Source organism: Cebus imitator, unplaced genomic scaffold (genome assembly GCF_001604975.1).
Source record: "Cebus imitator isolate Cc_AM_T3 unplaced genomic scaffold, Cebus_imitator-1.0 Scaffold58, whole genome shotgun sequence".
Lineage (NCBI taxonomy): Eukaryota > Metazoa > Chordata > Mammalia > Primates > Cebidae > Cebus > Cebus imitator.
The window spans coordinates 4,287,876-4,312,391 of NW_016107373.1; the positions used below are offsets into that span (position 1 = coordinate 4,287,876).

Genomic DNA, 24,516 nt, shown 5'->3' on the forward strand with positions numbered 1-24,516 from the left:
CTCACAGCTATCCCCTGTGAAGAGCAGTAGTTCTTATCATTCTCAGATTATTTTCTTTCTGTGAGAAATTCAGTTCAGAGCTAAATACTTGTTCAAGATCTCCTTGCTAGCGAGAGGCGGGACTAAGATTGGAATGCAGATTTGTGGAACCCATTCTGGGGCTCTCTGAGGCAGGAACAGCCCTACCACAAAGGAGTTGCTATAGGGCCAAAGTTCTCACGAGGTCAAAGTTCTAGGGGAATCTGCCTTGGAAACTCTCAGGCTCCTGTTGTATGTGGAACAGAAAGGCCACTAACAGCCACCCCTTACACTGGAGAGTTGGGCTCCAAGTTTCATTCCCAGTGAGCTGATGCCAGTGTCAAAGTCTAGTGCGAGTTAGAGCTTTGACCTATCTAGTGAATAAGCCCCATAGAGTTCCAGGATGGCAGCCACAGGGCAGGGATGCTGCCTGCCTTTGCATCATCACGGGGCCCTCACGTCACCAGCCCTGCGGGAGGTATGCATTCATCATCTGTCAGCCACCACGCAGTGCAGCTTCCCACCACACCTGATTTGAAGCAGCATCTGAAATGAGGCTGGGAACAATGCTGTGGAGGTCATTTCAAGTCATTTCAAAGAAAGGTCATGTTCTTTCCTCTTCCTTTCAGATAAGATTTGCAGCTGTCCCTACCCCATACTCCTTCTGTATAAAACCGACTTGAAGCTGCCTCCATTCAGTGTTGGCTGACCATTCCAGCTTTTAAAAGGTCCAGAGTAGAAAAAAATACTTGCTGAATTATTAACACAAAAGAAACGAAAACCTATGTGCACACAAAAACCTATATGCAATTTTTGTTTTGGTTTGTTTTTTTGAGAGTCTTGCTCTGTTGCCTAGGCTGGAGTGGAGTGGTGCCATCTCAGCTCACTGCAACCTCTGCCTCCCGGGCTCAAGCGATTCTCGTGCCTCAGACTCCCCAGTACCTGGGATTACAGGTGCCCACCACCAGGCCCGGCTAATGTATTTTTGTTTTTAGTAGAGATGGGGTTTCACCATGTTGGTCAGGCTGGTTTCGAACTCCTGACCTCAAGTGATCCGCCCACCTCAGCCTCCCGAAGTGCTGGGATTACAGGCGTGAGACACCGTGCCCAGCCAAACGTATATGCAAATATTTAGGGCAGCTTTATACACGATCTCCAGAAGCTGGAAGCATTCCAATGCCCTCCAACAGGCCGACAAACAATGGAACACTACTCAGCAACAAAAAGTATCCAATCACTGATCCACACAACGTAGGCAAACCCCAACTGCTTTCATTATGTCAAGGGAAAGAAGCTGGACTCAAAAGGCCATACAGTAATTCCATTGATATGACATTATAGAAAAGGAACAGCGATAGGGAGGGAAAGCAGACACGTGGTGCCCAGGGTTAAGGGTTGGGTAAATTTGACTACAAAGGGACAGCATGAGGGAGTCTTTTTGGGGTGATGAAAGTTTTGTATCTTGATGGTTGTGGTGGTGGAACTGTATACCAGAGTGAATTTCATTGTATGTTAATTTTAAACAGTCAAGCCACTGTTGAAGGTTTCAGGAAACAATTGTGGTGAGGTGAGGAAGCAGGGAACTGCATCTAGATACAAGTTAATAAGTTAATTTCTATGGACCCCCGAGTGAATAAAGTCTCACTGTATTCATTAACAAAGGAGCCTGCTGTTCTTGAAATACAGCTGATAAAACTAGAGTGTGTTGGACTTTAGCTGCACAAAAAACAGAGAGGTCACAGGTATGTCTGATGTAAGAAATTACAGATTTGCTTCTAAGAAATTAGTCTGTGCTAGAAACAAACCCTTCAAGTTCAATGAGCCAGTATCTGAGATGATCAGTGTCTTATAACATCCTAGTAAAGTCCATAGAAATGCCGTCTTCAGTGGACTCCTGTCCCAAGGTGAATGCCCGACTTACACAATGCACCCCAAGGCTGTCTGTGAAACTTACTTGGGTGACCTTTAAGATCAGTGCTTACCTGAGGGGCATGACTGTGTGGTTTAGATGATTATTCCTTTGCCGGGACAGTCAATTGTACACCAGACTCTGAACATGTGCTGACCACTTGTCTTTCCCGGTTAAATGCATCATTCTAGTAAGTTCATCAACTGTAAAACTTAGTGATGGATTTTTTTGTCCCCTCACCTTGCTGCTGAAAGATAGATAAAGCCAATGTAGGACTTGGGAAGATCGGATCCAGAGTTAAAGTTGGGCTTCACAGCTGCCCAAATACACCAGGTTCTAAAGAAAAATCACACGACAGACCTATTTTGCTCATAAACAACTTTTATTTTTCTTTTCAGTATGTGCCCTTGAAGATTTCAAAATGTTGGAGTTTCTGATTCTCCTGGGACCAAAGGTAAAAGCATTGTATGGAAACACTCAACCTCAGCTCATCACTCTCCTGAGGAGCTAGGTCTGGAGGCCTCAGAGAGAGGGAGTTGACACTCACACCTTATTCCAAGATGGGTAACACAGTGAACAAGGAATTAGTAAAACAGAGACTCAGTCTATAGAGGGCTTCAAATATACATATTCTATATATATAAACCTGTTATATAGGATTGCAACTTACTGGTTTCCTTGTGATTTGTAATGAAAGTACAAATGATAAAGATGTTGCACACTGCTGATTTCCCCTTCTCGGCCCCCCTCCCTCCCCAACATAAATAACATTACAAAGGTCAGGTGATCCTAAGAATTTTTGTTGTTGTAAATGTTTTGTTTTTAAAATCATATTCCCCTTCCTCCCCTGCAAACTACCTCTGAGAGTTTGTAACACAGCAGCATGGAACAGACAAGACTGGGACAGCATGGAGATCTAACGGAGAGCGCGCAGAACGTGGCTTCTCACTGACTGGCACCAGATGGGCTTTTGCATTTCCATCGACAACAGAGGCTACGACAGGAAGCAGAGAATGCGCAATGCGGCTTCCTCCTCCTCAAGGAGGAGGCTTGCTGGACCACTGAGAAGAGCCCTAAAGGCATTGAGGTTTTGGAGACAAAGCACAGCTCCAGAAATGTCTTGGCTCAGTATTTACACAGTATCTTGAAGCTGCACTTTCCTTTTAAGAAATGTGTGTTTCTGAAGGTGCCTCTTCTGAGGTGGGCTGGGGGAAAGAAGAAACTTAAAATCAAAAACAAACCAATTCCCACATATGTAAAAGTCCTGTTAGAAGTCTTACTCAGTTATTTTCACACATATCATTAAGAGTAGATAGTGACAATGATTGGTTTCTTATTCTTTTTTGTTTTTTGAGAGTGTGAGTGAAGAGAAAGAGAGAAAGGAGAAGTCCACTAAGGAGAGCGCCGTCCCTTCTTCAGCATTAAGTGACACTGGATGGTCTGGATTCGGTTCTTGGCGGGGACAAACTCGGGCTGAAGCTTCAGTGTGGATTCATACCACACCAGTGCTTTCTCAAATTCTTCCTGTGAGGAACAAGGAGACAAATGTGAGGGGATTGCACCACCAGACTAAATATATACCGTGACCTCTTTTTCTCAAGGAGCACCTCTGTGCCACGGACAAGCCTGCAGCATTGGCTCAATGGATCTAAGTCTCTGGAAAACTCTGAGGTTCCGCTGGGAGAAAACAGCTGCCTTCGGCCCCAAGGAGTAACGTAACATCACAAAGAAAACTAAAGAAAACTACGGCAGAGTACAAGAACAAAAGGAAAAGGGGTAGAGCAGCTTTACAAACCCCACAAGAGTGATAATTGTGGTAATAATAAGACCTAACATTACTGAGTGCCTGAAATGTGCGAGGCACTGTGCTGGGCGCTTTACAAAATCCTTCCATTTCATCCTTACAGAAACCTCTAGGGCCATGCCTGATAAATGCCCATTAAACATCTGCCTAAAATTTCTAATGTAGCTGGAAAGATGGAAACTAAGTCAGGTATCTCAATTTGACTTGCACATTTTGAAGAGTTTTAAAATTCTCTTTAACATTTAAAAATGCCAACAAAGATTGGGAAATGATCCCTGCCATTTTGAAGGTGTTAATCTTTTACTTAGACTTATACTCTCAAAGAAAAGCCCAAATCAACAGGTTTAATGATTTCTTCTAGCCAAATGAGAGACATAATTCCTTGTCCACAGTAGCAAATTTCACATTTACGGGGAGCAACCACAGATTCTTCAACTTAAGGAGCAGAGAGGGAAATCTGCGTATTCAGCAATACCTCCCTGGCAAAACACTTCTCACCTCTGAAATCAAGGATGATACATGCAGCTGGTAGCCCAGGGCTGCGCACTCGATCAGCCATTACTGAGAGCATCTTGGGAATAGCAGCCTTATGTGCGATGCCACATTTTAGAAGAAAATGAATGGCATGATTCTCACGCTAAATTGGGTTATGACAGCTTTTAGGGGGTCTCCCTGGGATTTTCAGTTCTGAAATCAGTTCTTGTTTCTGATCAGAATGAGGGATCTGGGCGATGTCTTTGCCATTTTCTCTGTCCATGGTATTCCATGAAACCAGTGGAATTTCATCATTCGCTAACTACTTGGTGAGCACCCACCAGGGGCCAAAAACACTGTGAGGCACTGGGAACAGGAGGTGAAGAGGAGTCTTGTCCTCAATGGGCCCCTGGGCTAGAGGGAAAGACACACATTTAAACAAAAAATTAGAAAACAAGATGAAAATCCTGCAAGAAAAATATGCACAGGGTGTCATGAGTGTGATGACACGTACCTGGCCGAACCTGGAATCCAGACAGCATGTGTGTGTCTATGTGGAGGGGGAGGAGAGGTTTCCTGGAACATGAGGTGTTTCTAGGAAATTGTAGGTAAATCTGACTCTACTGTTAGTGTTAAACTCATGTTGAGGAACTATGTAGTTGCAAATACTTAGAAGAATTTCATGTATTATTTTTTAAAAAAATCCTCTCAAACCCTTGTCCATCAAATATAACATTGGTGGAACTAGCAATTTTAGACAGAAAGCTTATAGGAAACTGGCAGGCGATGACATATTCAAAGAGGTTTTGAAATCAAAGATGCGCGAGTGTTTGGCAGAGCTGGTGCATTCCGCTCACACCCATCTCTCACCATTGCCACGTAGACATTGCCCAGAGTGAAGTGGTTCACAGCAAAGTGTGGTGCGATCTCCACCGCCATGGTGGCCACTATGACGGCGTCGTTCCAGAGTTTGGCATTGTGCAAGATGTTGGCCAGGCTAATCAGGGGCACATCCTGGGAGAGGAGGAGAATGGTGAGAAGGGAAAATTGGGTTTTGAGCTTTCATTCTTGTTTCTGGTGATCATAAAGAATACAGTCGGTGTTTCCTGGTGAATGATTAGCATGATGCAACTCAAAGTGCTTTTCTGCTGTGTGCTACTGGTCTGTGATAGATAAGGCGCCTGTACCAGAATATAAATCAATTACTTCTTGCACTGGCAAAGTCTTGCTTTGAAAAACAAACACAACAAAATGCCAGCTGAAGCAAACAACCTGCTGAGTAATATAGTTGGTTTCTTCTGGTGAAGCTCCTTGTCTCACTGCAGACTGCTAAGAAAAAGTCCATGTACTGTCCACAGACCACACTTGGAATCACGCTGTCAGAAAGCCAAAATAATGTCTGTAATAATTTCCGTCATATTATGTGGAGTAGGGGTTGGCAAACCTAGTCTGCTGCCTATTTTTAAAAAGTTTATAGGGACACAATCATTCCCAGTCCTCTATGTATTTCTGTGGCTGTTTTCAGACTACAATGCAAGAATTCAGTAGTTGCACCAGAGGCTGTCTGGCCTCCAGGGCTTAAGTGTTTTACTCTCTTGCCCTTTTCGGGGCGTTTGCTGACTCCCAGAGGTAGACCCTCAGCCCTTCCCTATTGCCTATCAGTATAGAGTACCAAATGATGGATGGAACAAGTAGCAATACTGTTATTATCACAAATATTCCCTTTGAATGTCTTACCTGAGCAACTGCTACCTGTATCACATCATACTGGGTTCTATAGCAGACAGAGAAGAAACAGAAAAAAAGGATCCATCTTCGTCTTTATGGGACAGCCATGGAATGCATGACCCTGGATGAGCTCACTGAAGTGTAATAAGGTGCCCAAATTCACAAAGCTAGCAAGAGGCAGAGCTGTGTTTAAAACTCAGCAATGCCGGACAGTAAATCCTGTGTTCCTTCCATCATTCTATATACCGCCTTGATGAACAAAGACGACATCAGCTATGTCTTTAAAAAGTATAGGATCTAGGCCAGGTGCGGTGGTTCACATATGTAATCCCAGCACTTTGGGAGGCTGAGGCAGGCAGATCACGAGGTCAAGAGAACGAGACCATCCTCGCCAACATGGTGAAACCCTGTCTCTGCTAAAAATACAAAAATTAGCTAAGTGTGCTGGCACATGCCTGCAGTCCAAGCTACTCGGGAGGCTGAGGCAGAAGAACTGCTTGAACCTGGAGGCGGAGTTGCAGTGAGCCGAGACTGTGCCACTGCACTCCAGTCTGGCAACAGAGTGAGACTCCTTTCTCAAAAATAAAAATAATAAAATAAAATAAAAATAAAAAGTACAAGATCGGGATTAATGCAGAACTCAGAACACATCAATACAGATGTGCTAATAAAACACTGTACTTTCTCAGCCATCATAACAATAACTGGTCTTCTGAAAAAGTTTGATGTTACACAGGGTTAACTGGTTTTGTTTTGTTTTTGCATAAAAAGTGGAAGTCAGATAAGGACCAGGAACTGGCCGATGTATAAGAAAAAATGGACATTTGCTTCTGTCTCTGTGCCTGGAAGCAAGCTCAAGCCAAGAGGATAAGCAAAACAAGTGCAATTGCTGTATGTTGGGTGGCTCTGAACACAGTGGAAAGGGGACTAAATGCAGTTATGTCTTACAGTGACCTAGAGAGCCTTCCCCATGTTCCAACCTGCTGAGGCTGGGGAGGCACGCAGCAGGGACAGTTCAGAGGCTTGCCGGGGCACAAGCCCGGTCAGAGTCTCCAGCCCCATTCTCTCCTTGCACCACGTCCTCACTGGCTGAGCATGAGGAAGGCTGTTGGAAAGGGCAGAATAAACCACAGGGAATGGAAAGAACGAAGGGACAGAAGTTCCCACCTTCTGGGTCCCACTCACCTTCATCTGGTGTGGCGCATAGTGCAGAGCCTGGCGGAGGCAGTCGATCGCCTTCTTTCCCTGGCCTCTCACTCTCCAGTAGAGGGCTGCCATGCTGGAGAGGACCCAGGACGTCTGGTTCTACAAAGGAACGTTAGCTGAGGCTGGTGTCTTTTCAAGAACATACTTATTACCAAGATTAAGTTCAGTAACATGAGTCATGGCCATTCAACTGAGTATTTACAAAGTGCTGGCACTTTCCTCAGCACTTTCTGTTCCTCCTGTCATTCACTAAGCCTCAGAACAACCCTATGAGCTGGATACTACTATGACAGCCCTTCTATAAATGAGAAAAGTATTTATAGAGTTCAGAGAGGTTAACAGTCTTGCCCGAGTTCACTCAACTACTGAATGGCAGAACTATATCTCATGTCTTTGATCTATTTTTTTTAAAACTTTTTGAATACGTAACACATTCACATGTTTCAAAAACCAGGAAATATACAAAGTTATACAGGGAAGTGTCCCTCCCATCCTTGTCTCCACTGTAGATAAGTAAACACTATTTTGTTTCTTAGGTTTCCTTCTAGAATTTTATTTATTTATTTATTTATTTTGAGATGGAGTCTCACTCTGTCACCCAGGCTGATGTGCAGTGGCACAATCTCAGCTCACTGCAACCTCCACCTCTTGGGTTCAAGCGATTCTCCTGCCTCAGCTTCCCCGGTAGCTGGGATTACAGGCATGAGCCACTGTACCCGTCTAATTTTTGTATTTTTAGTAGAGACAGAGTTTCACCATGTTGGCTAGGCTGGTTTTGAACTCATGACCTCAGGTGATCCACCCACTTCGGCCTCCCAAAGTGCCGAAATTACAGGTATGAGCCACCACGCCCAGGCAGATTATAACAATTTAATCTCCTGCCAGAAATATATGAGTATCACCATTTCTTTATCGCCCCATAACAGAGTCTGTTACTAAAATCTTAGGCCTCTGCCAATCTGATGGGTGAGAAACGTGGTTTTAATCTGCATTTCCCTTCTTATGAGTGGAGCTGCCCATCCTTTCATATTTGTTAGCCTTTCGTATGTCTTTTCTGTAAACTATCTGCTTTTATATTTTGTTAATTGTTCTAAGAGGTTTTTATCTTGTCTGTTGGTAAAAAGCTCTTTATATTTTAGGGAGATCATCCTTGCCTATGATATGAATTACAGATAATGTTTCCTGAGTTTAAAGTCTGCCTTTGGACTTACGGTACTTTGTGTGATACAGATTTTGATTGATACAAAGTTTGGTTTTTAAATGATCTTCAATGACTTCTGGATTTTCAGTTGTAGTTAGAAAGCCCTATCTCATTCCAAGGTTATCAAGAAATTTTACTGGGCCAGGCATGGTGGCTCATGCCTGTAAACTCAGTGCATTGGGAGGCCAAGGCAGGAGGAGATCAGCCTGGGCAACACAGCAAGATCCTGTCTCTACAAAAAATAAAAAATTTAGCTGGGTGGGATGTTGTATACCTGCAGTCTCCACTACTTAGGAGGCTGAGGCAGGTGGATCACTTGAACCTAGGAGTTTGAGGTTGCAGTGAGCTATGATCATCCTGCTCAGTGCACTTTAGCCTGGGGGAGACAGAGTAAGACCTTGTCTCTTAAAAAGAAAAAGAAATAAATATTCTACCATTTCTCCTAAAGAATTTTTATAATTTCATTTCTTTATGTTTAAATATTTAATCCATCTGAAATTTAACCTGCTGTAAAGTAAAAGATATGGCTCCAACTTAATTTTTCTCCAGTTAGCTATTAATTCGTCTCAAAATTTAATTAATAATTCACCTGTTTCCCCAGTGAGATACTACCTTTACTATATATAGAACTACAGTATTTAATTTAGGCTGAATTTTGAACTTAGGTCTAATTTTAGATTTCTAAAATCTGTGTCATTTGCCACTTTTGGTTGACGATCTCTGACTCCCAGACGTTACAGAAGAGGCACTCAGAAAACTTAACTGCTTGTCTGATTTCTTTTTTCAATATAGCCTTTGCCAATTTTATAATTCCACATTGTCAGGGCATAGTGTGTTTACATTCTGGCCTATCACTCTATGCCTCACCTTTGTTCTAGTATTGGTTTTATAGCTGAATATAATCAGTGATCACTGACATTACTTTTGTGTGATTTTCCCAATCATCTCCTGGTTGGCTAAAGCTCATCTTCTAATAGTTTCTTCAAGAAGAGCTCATGGGAACAATATTCTCTGAGATCACTGCTATGGGTTGAACTGTGTTCCCCAAAATTCATTTTTTTTTTTTTTTGAGATAGAGTCTTGCTCTGTTGCCCAGGCTGGAGTGCGATCTCAGCTCATTGCAACCTTCGCCTGCCGGGTTCAAGTGATTCTCCTGCCTCAGCCTCCCAAGTAGCTGGGACTACAGGTGTGTACCACCGTGCCCAGCTAAATTTCTATTTTTAGGAGAGACAGGGTTTCACCATGCTGGCCAGGCTGGTCTCGAACTCCTGACCTTGTGATCTGTCCGCCTCGGCCTCCCAAAGTGCTGGCATTACAGGCATAAGCCATCATGCCTGGCCAAAATTCATATTTGTAAGTCCCAATCCCCTGTACCTCAGAATATAATTGTATTTGGAAGTCTTTAAAGCAGTGATTAAGTTAAAATAAGGCTATGAGAATGGGGCGCTAACTCTAAATGACTGGATTTATAGGAAGGACCTAGAAGAAGGAGAGACAAACCAGGGTCCCGTGTGCACAGAGAAAACAACCAAGTGAAGAGGCAGCAAGAGGGTGGCCAAGGTCTCAGAGGAAAGCAACCCTGTCAGAACTTTGATCTTTGACTTCTAGCCTGCAGACCTGTGATTGAATAAATTTCCACTGTTTAAGCCACCCTGCCTGTGGTGTTTTGTTCTAGTGGCCCTAGCAAATGAATACACTCATATATGTTGAAAACTTCCTGTCTGCTGCTTTCAGAGCTAAAAGACAGCTTGGCTGGATTTAAAACCACAGCTTATTCTTTCCTCAAATAATGTGTCAGCATTTCTCTATTGCCTCTTGGTGTGGAATGCTGCCGCAGAGAAATCTGAAGTTGGCCTGACTTGTTCCTTCTTGTTAAGTGACTTGTTCTTTTTGACTAGCATTCCAAAATGATTTTAAATAAAATGATCTTAGGCCGGGTGCAGTGGCTCATGCCTGTAATCTCAGCACTTTAGGAAGCTGAGGTGGGCGGATCACTTGAGATCAGGAGCTCGAAACAAGCCTGGCCAATATGGTGAAACCCCATCTCTACTAAAAATACAAAAAAATTAGCCAGGTGTGGTGGCAGGCACCTGTAATCCCAGCTACTCAGGAGGCTGAGGCAGGAGAATCACTTGAACTTGGGAGGCGGAGGTTGTAGTGAGCCAAGATTGTGCCACTGTACTGCAGTCTGGGTGACAGAGCGAGACTCCATCTCCAAAAAAAAAAAAAGATCTTTCTTTAATGCTAATATTTGACACACAAAAGAATATAAATAATTAAATACACATATAATATAAAATTTCTTATTTTTGCTGAGGCAGATCTTGCTCTGTTCCCCAGGCTGGAGTGCAGTGGTGTATATCATAGCTCACTGCAGCCTTGAACTCCTGGGCTCAAGTGATACTTCTGTCTTAGCCTCCCACCTTGGCTTCCTGAGTAGTTGGGACTACAGGTATGCACCACCATGCTTGGCTAATTTTTAGATTTTTTTGTAGAGATGGGATCTTGCCATGTCCAGGCTGTTCTTGAAATCCTGGGCTCAAGTGATCCTCCCGCCTCAGTCTCCCAAAGTGTTAGGATTACCGGCATGAGCCACCATGCCAAGTAAATATATAATTACATAACATAAATAGTAAATATATAACTATATAAAACATATTCATGCTGTAAAACATACAATAATGAATATTCCAGAAATGACCACCTTATTGAAAAATGAACTCGTATTTAACTATGTGTTCTTACATCATTCCATCCTCACACACTCTTCTAAATGTTAACTTTATTATTCCATTTCTCCTTTTAAAGAGAGTTCTATCACTAGCATACATGTATACTTGATTCAACAATATATATTAGTTTACTTCTTCCTGCACTTTATGAAAATCATACAGTAATCCCTCCTACCTGAGGGGGATACATTCCAAGACTCCCAGTGGAGGCCTGGAACTGTGGATAGGATCCAGTTTTATATATTTACTATGTTTTTTCAATCTGATAACTGAGAGGCAGGGAGCATCTACAGTGTGGATACACTGGGTAAAGGGGTGATTTGCATCCCATGTGGACTGAGCCCGACAGCAGGTGATTTCATCATGCTACTCAGAATGGTGGACAACTTAAAAACTTACTTATTTTTGGAATTTTTCCATTTAATAGTTTTGGACCAAGATCGACTGCAAGTAACTGAAACCATGGAAAAGAAAGCTGCAGATAAGGGAGAATTATGGTGTACTATATGCAGATTTGTCGAACTTGGGATTTTTTATTCAACATTGTATTTCTAAGATGCATTCATGTTGTGTTTATTCAGTTTCCTTGCTGCATGATTAAATGCACATTAAGTTGAATATACTACATGGTACTTATACATTTTCTGTAGATGGGCATTTAGATTGCCTCCTGTTTGACTATCTCCTGCTATAGTCTACAGTAGATACCAGGGAGTAGAACTTCTGGGCCACAGGATATGCATATGTTAAAAAAGAGAAAACCAAAAGATCGCCACATTGTTTCCCAAAGGCGCTATGCCAACTTACAACCCCATTAACGTTGTTTAAAAGGAACTCTTGATCCATATCCTTCCGAACCCCAGGTATTGTTGGCGAGGGGAAAATGGCATCTTCAGCATTTCCTGATTACTAGTAAGATCGAGAATTGTTTCTTACATTTATTCATCACATATATCATTTCTTTCTGTGAAATGTCTGTTAGTATCTTTTATGCATTTTTCTATTTTATTACTTTTCATCAATTTATATGTTTTGTATATTAATCTTTTGTGGATTAAATGTGTTACATATGTTTTTCCTCTGGCTTGCCTCTCTTTAATTAAAAAAACTAAACTTTAATATACTTGAATTCATTTAACATTTTCTTTTATAGTTAGTTCTTTTGTGTCTTCTTTAAGAAGAAAACTTTCCTTACTCCACAGCCAGAAAGATCATCTCCTATATTTTACTCTAATTTTTAACATTTTGTTTTTGATACTTGAGCCCTTAATTCATGTGGAATTGAATTTTTGTGTAAGATATGAAGATTGAAATTAACTAAGCAATTGCCCCAGTACATTTCCTGTAGTCCCTTCTCTTTGCACCAATTTTCAATATTACCTTTTTAACATATCACAGTTCTGTATGTTAGAGCAGAGGTCCCCAACTGTTTTTGGCAACAGGGACAGGTTTCATGGAAGACAGATTTTCCATGGGCAGCGCAGGGGGTGGTTTCGGGATGATTCAAGTGCATTACATTTATCGTGCACTTTATTTCCATTATTATTACATTGTAAAATAATTATATAACTCACCATAATGCAGAATCAGTGGGGGCCCTGAGCTTGTGTCTCGCAACTAGATGGTCCCATCTGGAGGTGATGGGAGACAATGACAGATCATAAGGCATTAGATTCTCATAAGGATTGTGCAACCTAGATCCCTTGCATGTGCAGATCACAATAGGGTTTGCGCTCCTATGAGAATCTAAGGCAGAGGAGGAGGAGCTCAGGCAGTAATGCAAGCGATGGGGAGTTGCTGTAAATACAGATGAAGCTCACCTACCACTCACTTCCTGTAGTGTAGCCCAGCTTCTAACAGGCCACAGACTGTCCATGCTCTGGGAATTGGGACCCCTGTGTTAGAGTCTGTTTCTGGGCTTTCTATTTAGTCTTCCTAGCCATTTTTGTTTATGCTTGAGCAAAAAGCATAATGTCTTGTTGTATTATAAAAGTAAGGCAATTTTGACTTTATTTTTATTTTCAAGACTGTCAGGTCTATTATTCAAGCTTTACCTTTCCATATAAAGACCCGCTTTTCAACGTGCCATAGAAAACCCTGCTGGTGCTTTGATTATAATAGCATTGACTCTATAAATCAAATTGGGGAAAACTGACATGTTTATAATATGGGTCTTCTTATCCATGAACATTATTTATCTGTTTATTTAGGTTGTTTAAAATGCTTTTTGATAAAGTTTTATCTCTTGCGCATACAGGTTTTTATAATTTTTATAAGATTTACTGAGAACTTTATATTTTTGAAACAATGTATATTTTAAAAAATTACACTTTCAAATTTTGTGCTATTGTACAGAAATGCAACTTTTTATTTACTGAGTTTATAGGAAGCTACTTTGAGAAAAATAGTATTTCCAAAAAACTGTCTGTAGATTCTTTGGGGTTTACTATACAGATAATCAAATCATCTCTGAATAATATTTTGCTTTTTCTTCTTTATACTTATGCCATTAATTTCTTTCTTTCTTTTTTTTTTTTTTTTTTTGAGACAGAGTCTGGCTAATTTACATATTTTTAGTAGGGACGGGGTTTCACCATGTTGATCAGGCTGGTCTCGAACTCCTGACCTCAAGTGATCTGCCCACTTTGGCCTCCCAAAGTGCTGGGATTACAGGCATGAGCCCCTGCACCCAGCCTAATTTCTTTTTATTGATTTACTATACATGCTAGGAGTTTCAGTACAAGGTTGAAAAGAAGTGGTGATTGTCTGCATTCTTTTTCCTGATTTCAAAAAACTTTTTTCTTATTTTCTCATTAAGAATCATCTCTGAAGTACATGTTCTGTTGATTCTTCTCACCACATTAAGGAAGTTACTATTATTAATTTACATTACTTTTACATCATAAATGGGTATGGAGTATGTCAAATGCAATTTAAAATGATTTCATAGTTTTTCTCCTTTAATTTGGTGATGAAAATTTTATGTTTTCCTAGAATTAGACCATTTTCAGTATTTCTGGGATAAACCCAACTTGGTCAAGGTCTATCTTTTTTTTAAAGAAATGTGCTGCTGGATTCAAGCTGTTAATATTTTACTTATGCTTTTCATACCTAAGTTCATGAGTGAGATTAGTGCTAACTTAAAAATTACATATGACAACATATATAACTATGTATAATTTTTCTTTCTCACAATGTCTGGTTTTGTTTTAAAGGCTATACCCGTCTCAAGGAATTAACTGGTATGCCATACCCTTTTCTAAAGTCTGGAAGTCTGTTTATATTAGGATGAGGTATTTCTCAATTCACACTTGCAAAATCAATAGACCTTGTTGTATTCTTTGTGAGAAGATTTTAAAAAAATGTATTCCTTCAATTTATTTGAGAATTATAAGACCCTTCAGGTTTTCTTTTTGTTCTTGAATCAGCTTAAGTACATTACATTTTTCTAAGAATTCTACTTGTTTTCCAATTTATTGGCATAAAGTTGTAATTATACCCTTTTCTTATCTCTTAATTTGATATAATCATAGTTTTGTCTCACCCTTTTCCCTTACATTAAGTATTTGTACTTTCTTTTTATCTAATTTTGCCAGAAGTTTATTTTACTATTTGTTTCAAAGAAATAACTTTTAGATTATTCATCTTCTCTACTGTATCTTTGTTTTCTATTTTACTGATTTCTATACCTAGTAACAGAACTTAGAAATAGACAAATCAAAAACTTACAGGACTAAAATAAGGTATAAACAAATTCATAATTATTAATATAGTTGAATATTTTAGCCTCTCAACATTTTACAGAAGACCAAGAAAATCAGTAAAGACAAAGAAAACATGAACAATACTATCATGATGTTAACCTAACTGATATTTCTAAAATGCTCTACCTATAGCAGAAGACAATATTCCTTTCTAGTGCACATGAAACATTTACCCAGGTAGACCATATTCTGGCCCATAAAACAAGCTTGAATAAGTCGGAAAGAATTCAAATCATACAAAGTATTTTCATTTACTACAATGGAATTAAACTAGCTACCAACTAAAGAAAGATATCTAGAAAACATCCAAATAGTTGGAAACCAAATATCATACTCCTAAATAACTCATGGGTCAAAAAAAATCAGAAGGAAAATTAAAAAGTACTATGTGGAATGAAAATGAAAATATGACAGATCAAATTTGTCACAAATTTACAGGAAACTTTTAGCACTAAACATCTACATTAGAAAAGAAGAGCGGGATCAAGTCAATGATACAAGCTTATATTAAAAACTTAAGAAAAAACTATTAAAAAGCTAAAAAAAGAAAAGAAAACTAAATCCTAAGCAAGCAGAAGACAAATTACAAAGATAAAAGCAGACATAAATGAAAGAGAAAACAAAAAGATGTTGAAAAGTCAGTGGATCCCCAAACTGATTATTTATGATCAATAAAATTGGCCAGGCATGGTGGCTGAGGTGGGTGTATCACTGGAGCTCAGGAGTTTGAGACTGGCCTGGGCAACATTGTGAAACCTCATCTCTACTAAAAGTACACAAAATTAGCCAGGTGTGGTGGTACCTGCCTGTAATCCCAACTACTCAGAAGGCTGAGGTACGAGAATCACTTGAACCCAGGAGGCAGAGGTTGCAGTGAGCTGAGAGTATGTACCACTGGACTCCAGCCTGGGAGAGAGTGAGACTCTGTCCCCATCCAAAAATAAATAAATAAATAAAATGCATAAACTTCTAGTGAGTCTGATCAGAAAAAAAAGAGAGAAGATACAGAATACCAATATCAGGATTAAGAGAGGGTCCATTGCTACAGATCCTACAGATAGTAAAAGGATAAGAAAATAATATAAAGAACTTTATGCCAATAAATTAAGCAACTTAGATGAAACGAACAAATCCCTTGAAAGATACAATTACCAAAGATCACCAAAGAAGAGATAATTTGAATAGCGAGGCCAGTTTTTCCAAATGTCTCTGTGTTCTGAAACATTCCGGGTCCTGTCCCTGGAGAAACATGCAGGCCAGAACCTGCACTTTCCAGAGATGTCCACTGGGGGGCAGAAGCACCCATGTGCCGGCTGCCCTGGCAACCTGCCCTGTGACCTGGAATCTAGGGCTGGGCCCCACCTGCTTCATAACCATTTAGGCTGCTTATTAAGTTTTTCTGCAGAGCAGCAGATTCAAATATGTGCTCTTGGCTGCATATTTTCAAAATTCTGAACATGCATTTGAGTTAAAAGTAATGACCTAATTATTTTTTCAAAATACCCTACTTTCTTTATGATTACAAAAGTAAAAATATACTTATTATAAAAACATTTTTGGAAAAGTATAAAATGAGAAAAACAGTTTTATTACCTGGAGAAAACACTTTAATTATTTCTTTTTATACACAAACACTTTACTAAAAGATTTATTCATACAATCAGTCATTTTAAGCTGCTTTGTTTTAACTGGATCAATAAGATCTCATGAGTCTCTTCTGTCACCAGGCTGGAGTACAGTGGCACCATCTTGGCTCACTGCAACCTCCGATTCCCTGGTTCAAGTGATTCTCCTGCCTCAGCCTCCTGAGTAGCTGGGATTACAGGCATGTGCCACCATACCCAGCTAAGTTTCGTATTTTTAGTAGAGACAGCGTTTCACCATGTTGGCCAGCATGGTCTCAGTCTCCTAACCTCATGATCTGCCTGCCTGACCTCGTGATCTGCCTGCCTCGGCTTCCCAAAGTGCTGGGATTACAGGTGCGAATCACCACATCCGGCCCTCATGGGTATCTTTTAAAGGCTCAATGGTAAATAAAATTTCCATAAATGTTATTAACCAGTTATTTCCATTAAAGCATCCTGACACTCACTGAGATGGGCCAAATCCCCTTGCCACTGTTTGGGCTTTAGATCTAGTTATGCTATTTTGACCAAAGGGCCTGGCATTTCCAGGAACAAATCAACAGTGAAGGGATCAAGTGCTTCCTTGGATCCACAGTTCTAAAGGGCTGTGGAGTTTTGACAGCCAAGCGTTTTGTGGTCTTCTATAGGTTCCCTCACGCAGTGCCTTTCTTTTTCTTTTCTTTTCTTTTTTATTTTGAGACAGAGTCTTGCTCTGTTGCCCAGGCTGGGGTGCAGTGGCATGATCTCGGCTCACTGCAACCTCCGCCACCCAGGTTTAAGTGAGTCTTGTGCCTCAGTCTCCTGAATATCTGGGACTACCAGCACCCGCCACCACGCCCAGCTAATTTGTGTATTTTTCGTAAAGATGGTGTTTCACCATGTTGGCCAGCCTAGTCTCAAACTCCTGACCTCAAGTGATCTGCCCACCGTGGCCTCCCAAAGTGCTGGGACTACAGGCATGAGCCACTGTGCCCGGCCACACAATAATGACTTTTTGAATAATGGATGCTATTTCAATTTATTAGATAACAGAAAATAGATGCACATCAACTTTGAAAATCTCCCTTGGAAAAGTGACTGGGCTGTCTCTCTATGTATTGTATGGACGGACTTATTAGAAAATGAAGTCTTTGGATGGCCAGATTTTAGCTGCTTCTCCCTTAGGGAAAGGGATTATCTCATTATAGAAATTTATAAATGTAGCTCTTGCTAACTACATTGTTTGGGGAGGTTTGGTTCAAAAAAGAATAAAGCAATGACTTCATATGCAAAGACATGTCAGATTTAAACTGTCTTTCCTTCTGGCCCTGTTCTTCCAGGAGTGCCTAGAAAACTTAACCAGATAAAAAAATTGTTTGGGCTGGGCACAGTGACTCACACATGTAATCTCAGCACTTTGGGTGGCCAAGGCAGGCGCATCCCTTGAGCCCAGGAGTTCAAGCAACATGGCAAAACCCTGTCTCTAAAAACAAATACAAAATNAATTTGAATAGCCCTATATCTATTAAAGATACTAGAACTGTAATTAAAAACCTCCCACAAAGAGAACTCTAGTACCAGATGGCTTCACTGGCAAATTCTACCAGATATTTAAAGAAGAACACCAATTCTCTACAGACTCTTTCAGAAAACCAAAGTGAAGGAAACACTTCTAACTCATTAAACAAGGTCATCATTATCCTGATAACAAAACTTCACAAAAACATTATAATAAAAAAACCACAGACCAATATCCCTCATGAACATAAACACAGGTACAAACTGACTGGCTTAGCCATAATGGAGAAGGGTGTTTATGTCAACAGATTTGCAATTTCTAACTGCAGATCTTTTTTTTTTTTCTTGCTTTACCTCTTTTGATGTTATTTTACTGAATATGTTTAAATTTAGAACTGGTATATCTTTCTGGTGATTTAAACATTTTATCATTATGCAGTCATTCTCTCTACTCTTAATAATTTTTATTTTGAAATACATAGTTTTCAGGTAATTAATATAACTATGCCTACCTCCTTTTGATTAGTTTGTATCTGGTACTTATTTTCCAACTTTTTAAACATTTCTGTTATATTTTAGGTATGAGTCATAAAAATATGCAGTTCCTTTAAAAATTTTCCAATTTGACATTATTGTCACTGCTAGTTCCTTTAAAAATTTTCCAATTTGACATTATTGTCACTGCTATATTATAGATTATTTTTTATTTGTCCAGATTGTTGAATGCCTTTTTTTTTTTTTTTCATTTTCTTGTATTGATTTTTTTGGGTCATCCTCTTCTTACATCATTATTTTATTCTCACAGGTTTTAGATTTGTGCATTCTTTTAACGAAGTGTAAACAATGTATTAAGTCTCTTCTCCGGAACAATAAAAGAACTTTGGAAAACCTAAACTCTGATCATCCCATTCTTAAATATACATTCTACTTTGTACAGTCTTTCAGTCATTTCTTTTAAAATCCCACAAATTATTATTTTCCACCATGTTTGGGTTTGTATCTTTCAGGTTCAAATTTACTTTGTCATAAGTCTGCTGCAACTCTGCAAACCTCATTTCTTGTTTGTTAACAGGCCTCTTGTTAGGTTCAGCAAACATGTGCACTAGGAGATTGGAAGGCAAGAGGGAGAAGGGACTTTCTTTCTGTTTGCATGCTGCTCCTGTCAGTGTTATTCCAGCAACAGCACTCCAGTCTCCAGGTTCTTTCAGCACTCCCAGACCCAGCCTCATTGCACACTTCTGCTGCAGAGCTGTCCTTCTCTGCCTAAGGAGGAGCTCCAGCCCTTCAGGGTTTCTTCTGTGAACTTCTAAATTCTGAAAACCCTAATCACTTGCTGCCACACCTTGAAGTGGAGCTGTTCCCTACAGTTATCTCTAGTTTACTTCCTTGTTTCCTTTTTCTCTTTCAGCCCTCTACAACAATGTAATCAATTCTCTAAATTAAATTTGCTTTTCTGAAATATCTAGTGTTATTTCTGTTTTCCTGACAGTACTCTGACACAAACAGATGCTTTAAGATACCTTTACCTTTGCTGTTTTGTAGTTCTACTATAATGTATGTAGGTATGGATTTTTTATTTTTCCAGGTTGGAAGACATGATACTTCCTAAGTGTGTTGACTCATTTGTCTCATCTCTATTATATTCCAGGTAAGTTTTTTACAAAGCTTGCAATTCACTATTTAATTATGTCTAATTCATGCAACCCATCAACTGAGTATCTGACTTACACAATTTATTTTTAAGATGTGTTAATTTGCTTTTTAAATTTACCTACTCATTTCTGATGCTATTTGTTTTTTCATCTTCGTAATCACATCACTTAAATGTTTTATAATGAAAAATTTCAAGTGTATATAAAAATAAAGGAACTACTCTTTTTAACGTTGCACACCTGGCTGGGTGTGGTGGCTCACACCTGTAATCTTAGTAATTTGGGAAGCCAAGGCGGGAGAATTGCTTGAGGCCAGGAGTTTGAGACCAGTCTAGGCAACATAGTGAGACTGCATCTTTACAAAAAAAAAAAATTAAAAATTAGCTTGGCATGGTCCATGCCTATTGTCCTATTTGGAGGGTTAGGGGGTGGGGCAGGGAGGATCAAGCAGGGGAATCACTTGAGCCCACGAGTTTGAGGCTGCAGTGAGCTATGACTATGTCACTGCACTCTAGGCCGGGTGACAGATGGAGACCCTCTTTAAATTAAATAAATAAAACATAATGAACCCTCATGTGCTCATCATTCAGCTTCAACAGTTATCAACTCATGGCCAATGTTGTTTCATCTATACCCTCATCCATGTTAATGTGAAGCAAATTTCAGATTTCATATAATTTTACCAGTAAATTCTTTAGTGTATGCCTCTAAAAGATAAAATCTCAATGTTTAGAACATAAGCTTATGTACATTAAGCCTAAAGAAATGAAAATGATTCTTTAATATCATCAAGTATTCAGCTGGTGTTCCTAAGTTCCCCAAGTGTCTTACAGAAGTTTTGTTTTGCTTTTACAGTTTGAATCACAATCTAAATGAGCTCCATACATTGTAATTGGCTGCTTTCCCCTTAAGTCTGTTGTGATCTCTGGAGTCCATCCATCTTCATCAGACTTTTTCTTTCCAAATTTATTTTTGTAGAAGAAATAAGGTTATTTGTCCTGTAGGTTTTCTGCATTAGACTCTGCTATTGTAACCTCATGGTACCATTTAACATGCTCCATTGTTCCGTTATTTCTCATAAATTGTAATTAGAGAAGTGACTGGTTTAGATTTAACTTTTGGGGAAAGAGTAGGGATGAAACTATTTTATAGGTAGTGATGTGTGCTTCTAATGAACATACATACTGTCTGGGTGTCTCTATTTGAGATATTAGTAGCCAGTGATAATCATTGCCATAAATTCATTAGGAGTAACAAAACTGTAATATTCTAAGGTTATCACTTCCAATTTATTAACTGGAATATTCCTAGAGAGACTTTCCCTCATCAACCGCTCACCCCCCCCCCAAAATATTAATTTAGAAAAGGAAAGATACATGCTTTTTACTTTTACTTATATCTACACTGAAAAAAATCTATTTCCATGTGATATGGTTTGTGTCCCCACCCAAATCTCAACTTGAATTGTATTTCCCAGAATTCTCATGTGCTGTGGAAGAGACCCAGGGGGAGGTAATTGAGTGATGGGGGCTGGTCTTTCCCATGCTATTCTTGTGATAGTGAATAAGTCTCATGAGATCTGATGGGTTTATCAGGGGTTTCCACTTTTGTTCTTCCTCATTTTTCTCTTGCTGCTGCCATATAAAATGTATCTTTTGTCTCCTGCCATGATTCTGAGGCCTCCTCAGCCACGTGGAACTCTAAGACCAATTAAACCTCTTTTTGGTCCTGGTTTCAGATATGTCTGAAAACCAGAGACTTATTCACTATCTCGAGAATAGCATGGGAGACACCTGATCCCATCATCAGCAGGGTGAAAACAAACTAGTATACCATGCATTCTCCAAGTCACAATCATCATAGCAAATTTGGTAGTTTAACTGTATGTGATGAAATGAAGATAATAATCACTGCAGTTATTATCTTCCTGTTGCTCAAACTGTCTTATGTTTGACCAATGGGAGCGTATTCAAGTTCATTCCAAATTCTTTTGTTACAAACTTTGTTGTCATTGGGAACTTCCTTGCTTTCCCAGACTTGGTAAGCCAATAGTGGGCTAACAGTAGTTAAGTTTTTGAGGAGTCAAAAGTTATACGTGGATTTTAAACTGTGTAGGGAGTTGGCACCCCTAACTTCCATGTTGTTCAAGGGTCAACTGTAATTGTGTTTTAAAGTCACTTGGAATAATTCCTCTTGATAATTTCCCTTGATATGGTTATAATACCAACTGAAAACACAGTTAGGCTCGTTTAATTTTAAGTAGAAACTGCTTTATTAAAAATTTTGTGTATCTGTGCCAAATATTTACTTGGTTTCAAAGTCAAACTGAAAAAATAATGTTGATTCAAGGATCCCAGCTTCATTCCTTGTCCTCTCCTCCCGATTTTCTTTCCTCTATGGAAAACCAATTAAAAATATTTTTAAGATTTAGTCTTCCATTTAAAAATATCTTTTTCTCTACATTTATCCACTCTTCCCTTGCCATTTTTTTAAAAAAGATAAATAGTAACCTAAGATATTATATTTTTTCCACTTTTTTAACCTCATTTGATAGCCTGGAGATTTTATTTCATAGAGATGGTCCTTGTTCTCTTTGACAGCTGTGGAAGCCTCTACTGTGTGGATGTTCACACATAATGTACATCCACGGGGAACTTCTCATTTAATCACTCCACTACTGCTGGGCATTTGGGTTATTTCCAATTTGCTACAAATCAGGTTACAATAAACAGCCTCATTCATAAGTATTTTTGTTTTAATGTTTTTGCCAATGCACTTTTGGGAATAATTACCAAAAGTAGAATTGCTGGCTAAAAGGGTAAATGAATGTATAATTTTGCTAGATACAGTCAATTTCTTCCCTGTAAAGGTCATCCATTTCACTTTTTTTTTTTTTTGAGACAGTTGCCCAGGCGGAAGTGTAGTGGTGCATCTCGGCTCACTGCAACCTGTGCCTCCCTGGTTCACGCGAATTCTCCTGCCTCAGCCTCCCGAGTAGCTGGGATTACAGATGCCTGTCACCACACCCAGCTAATTTTTAAAAAAATTCTTGTAGGGACAGGACTTCACCATGTTAGACAGGCTGGTTTTGAACTCCTGACCTCAAGTGATCCACCTGCCTTGGCCTCCCAAAGTGCTAGGATTATAGGCACGAGCCACCGCACCCAGCCCATTTCACATTTTCATTAGCAATGTATGGCCGTGTGTTTCCCCACAGTCTAAGAGGTTTTGTCTTATAAAACTTCTGACTTTTTGCCAATGTGATGGGTGAAAAATATCTCAATATAGTGTAGTTTTGATTTGTTCTTTTTCTAGCTTTTTGAGATAGAAGCATATATCAATGACTTTCATCTCCTCTCCCCTTTCTGTTTTAAACTAATATATCCATTTAGGTTATAAACTTCCCCTCAAGTATTGCTTTAATTGTATCCCACATGTTCTGATATGCCATATCTTTTATACTGTATCAGATATTTCAAAATATTTTCTAATTTTCTTTGTGCCTTTTTCATTGACCCATGGATTATTTAGAGGTGTACTGCTTAATGTTACCAAATTAGGTGGATAATTTTTTTTCTTTTCTTTCTTTCTTTTTTTTTTGATGGAGTCATGCTTTGTTGCCCAGGCTGGAGTGCAGTGGAGCGATCACAACTCACTGCAACCTTCACTTCTTGAGTTCAAGCGATTCTCCTGCGTCAGCCTTCCGAGTAGCTGGGGTTATAAGCATGCACCACCACACCCGGCTAATTTTTGTATTTTTAGTAGAAACGGGGTTTCACCATGTTGGCCAGGCTGGTCTCAAGCTCCTGACCTCAGGAGATCCGCAGGCCGTGGTCTCCCAAAGTGCTCGGATTACAGGTGTAAGCCACTGCACCTAGCCTGGAGATTTTCTATCTATTCTTTTGTTTCTGATCTTTTTTTAGCTTAATTCCACTACGGTCAGAAAACATAATGTAAATGATTCAAATGTATTAAAATTTAACTTAGGCTTAACTTATGACTCAGGTTATGATGAAGATGGTAAATGTTCCATATAACTTTTTAAAAATGAGTAGTTTGTCATAGTTGAAATCAACATTATATAAATTATCAGTTAGGTCAAGTTTGTTTTTTAGTAAGATGATTTATATTTTTAGCAAATTTTTTTGTCTGCTTAATTTTATCACCTGGTGAGGGGTATGTTAAATTCCACTATGACTGCAGATTCGTGTTTAATACTTGTTATATAACTTAAAATTGTGCTATTAGTTACATCTAAATTTATAATTTTCTATATCCCTGGTAGACTAATCATTTTATCATTATGAAATGTCTCTCTTTAACCACAGTAATGCTTCTTGCCTTAAATTACATATTAGTCTGACATTAGTACAGCTACACCAGCTTACTTTTTACTAGTATTTGCATGATGTATCTTTTTTCTTTTCTGAAGCAGGGTCTCACTTTGTCACCCAGGCTGGAGGGAACTGGTACAATCATAGCTCACTGCAGCCTCAAACTCCTGGGCTCAGAATTCTCCTGCCTCAGCCTCCAGAGTAGGTAGGCCATGCTACCATGCTTGGGTAGGTTGGTTTATTTGCTTTCTTTGGTAGAGATGGTCTATGTTGTCCAAGCTGGTCTCACACTCCTGGTCTCAAGCAATCCTCTTGTCTTGGCTTCCCAAAATGCTGGGATTACAGGCATGAACCACTGTGCCTGGCTGATAGAGCTTTCAAAAATCTGTATAATTTCAACTGTTGTGTATTTAAGAAGTGTTACTTTTAAAAAGCACATAATTTGGTTAATATTTTTTCCCCATTTATTTATTTTATTGCATTTTAGGTTTTGGGGTACATGTGAAGAACATGCAAAATTGTTGCATAGGAACACACGTGGCAGTGTGATTTGCTGCCTTCCTCCCCATCAC

At 39.4% G+C, this 24,516-nt stretch overlaps 1 protein-coding gene across 2 annotated transcripts in view; it reads right to left on the reverse strand.

The window, feature by feature from the left end:
• Positions 1-2,290: 2,290 nt before the first annotated feature.
• Positions 2,291-24,516, reverse strand: part of TTC17 (tetratricopeptide repeat domain 17) — a 142,085-nt gene continuing 119,859 nt past the window's right edge. The window contains exons 24-26 of one of the 2 annotated variants that reach the window (XM_017529412.1): positions 7,119-7,238; positions 5,076-5,219; positions 2,291-3,451 (exon numbers count right to left, since the gene is read on the reverse strand). In XM_017529412.1, the coding sequence (XP_017384901.1) occupies positions 3,320-3,451; positions 5,076-5,219; positions 7,119-7,238 (396 nt within the window). In that variant the 3' untranslated portion in view covers positions 2,291-3,319. The remainder of the gene's footprint in view (positions 3,452-5,075; positions 5,220-7,118; positions 7,239-24,516) is intronic. The other variant, XM_017529413.2, reaches the window with a different exon arrangement.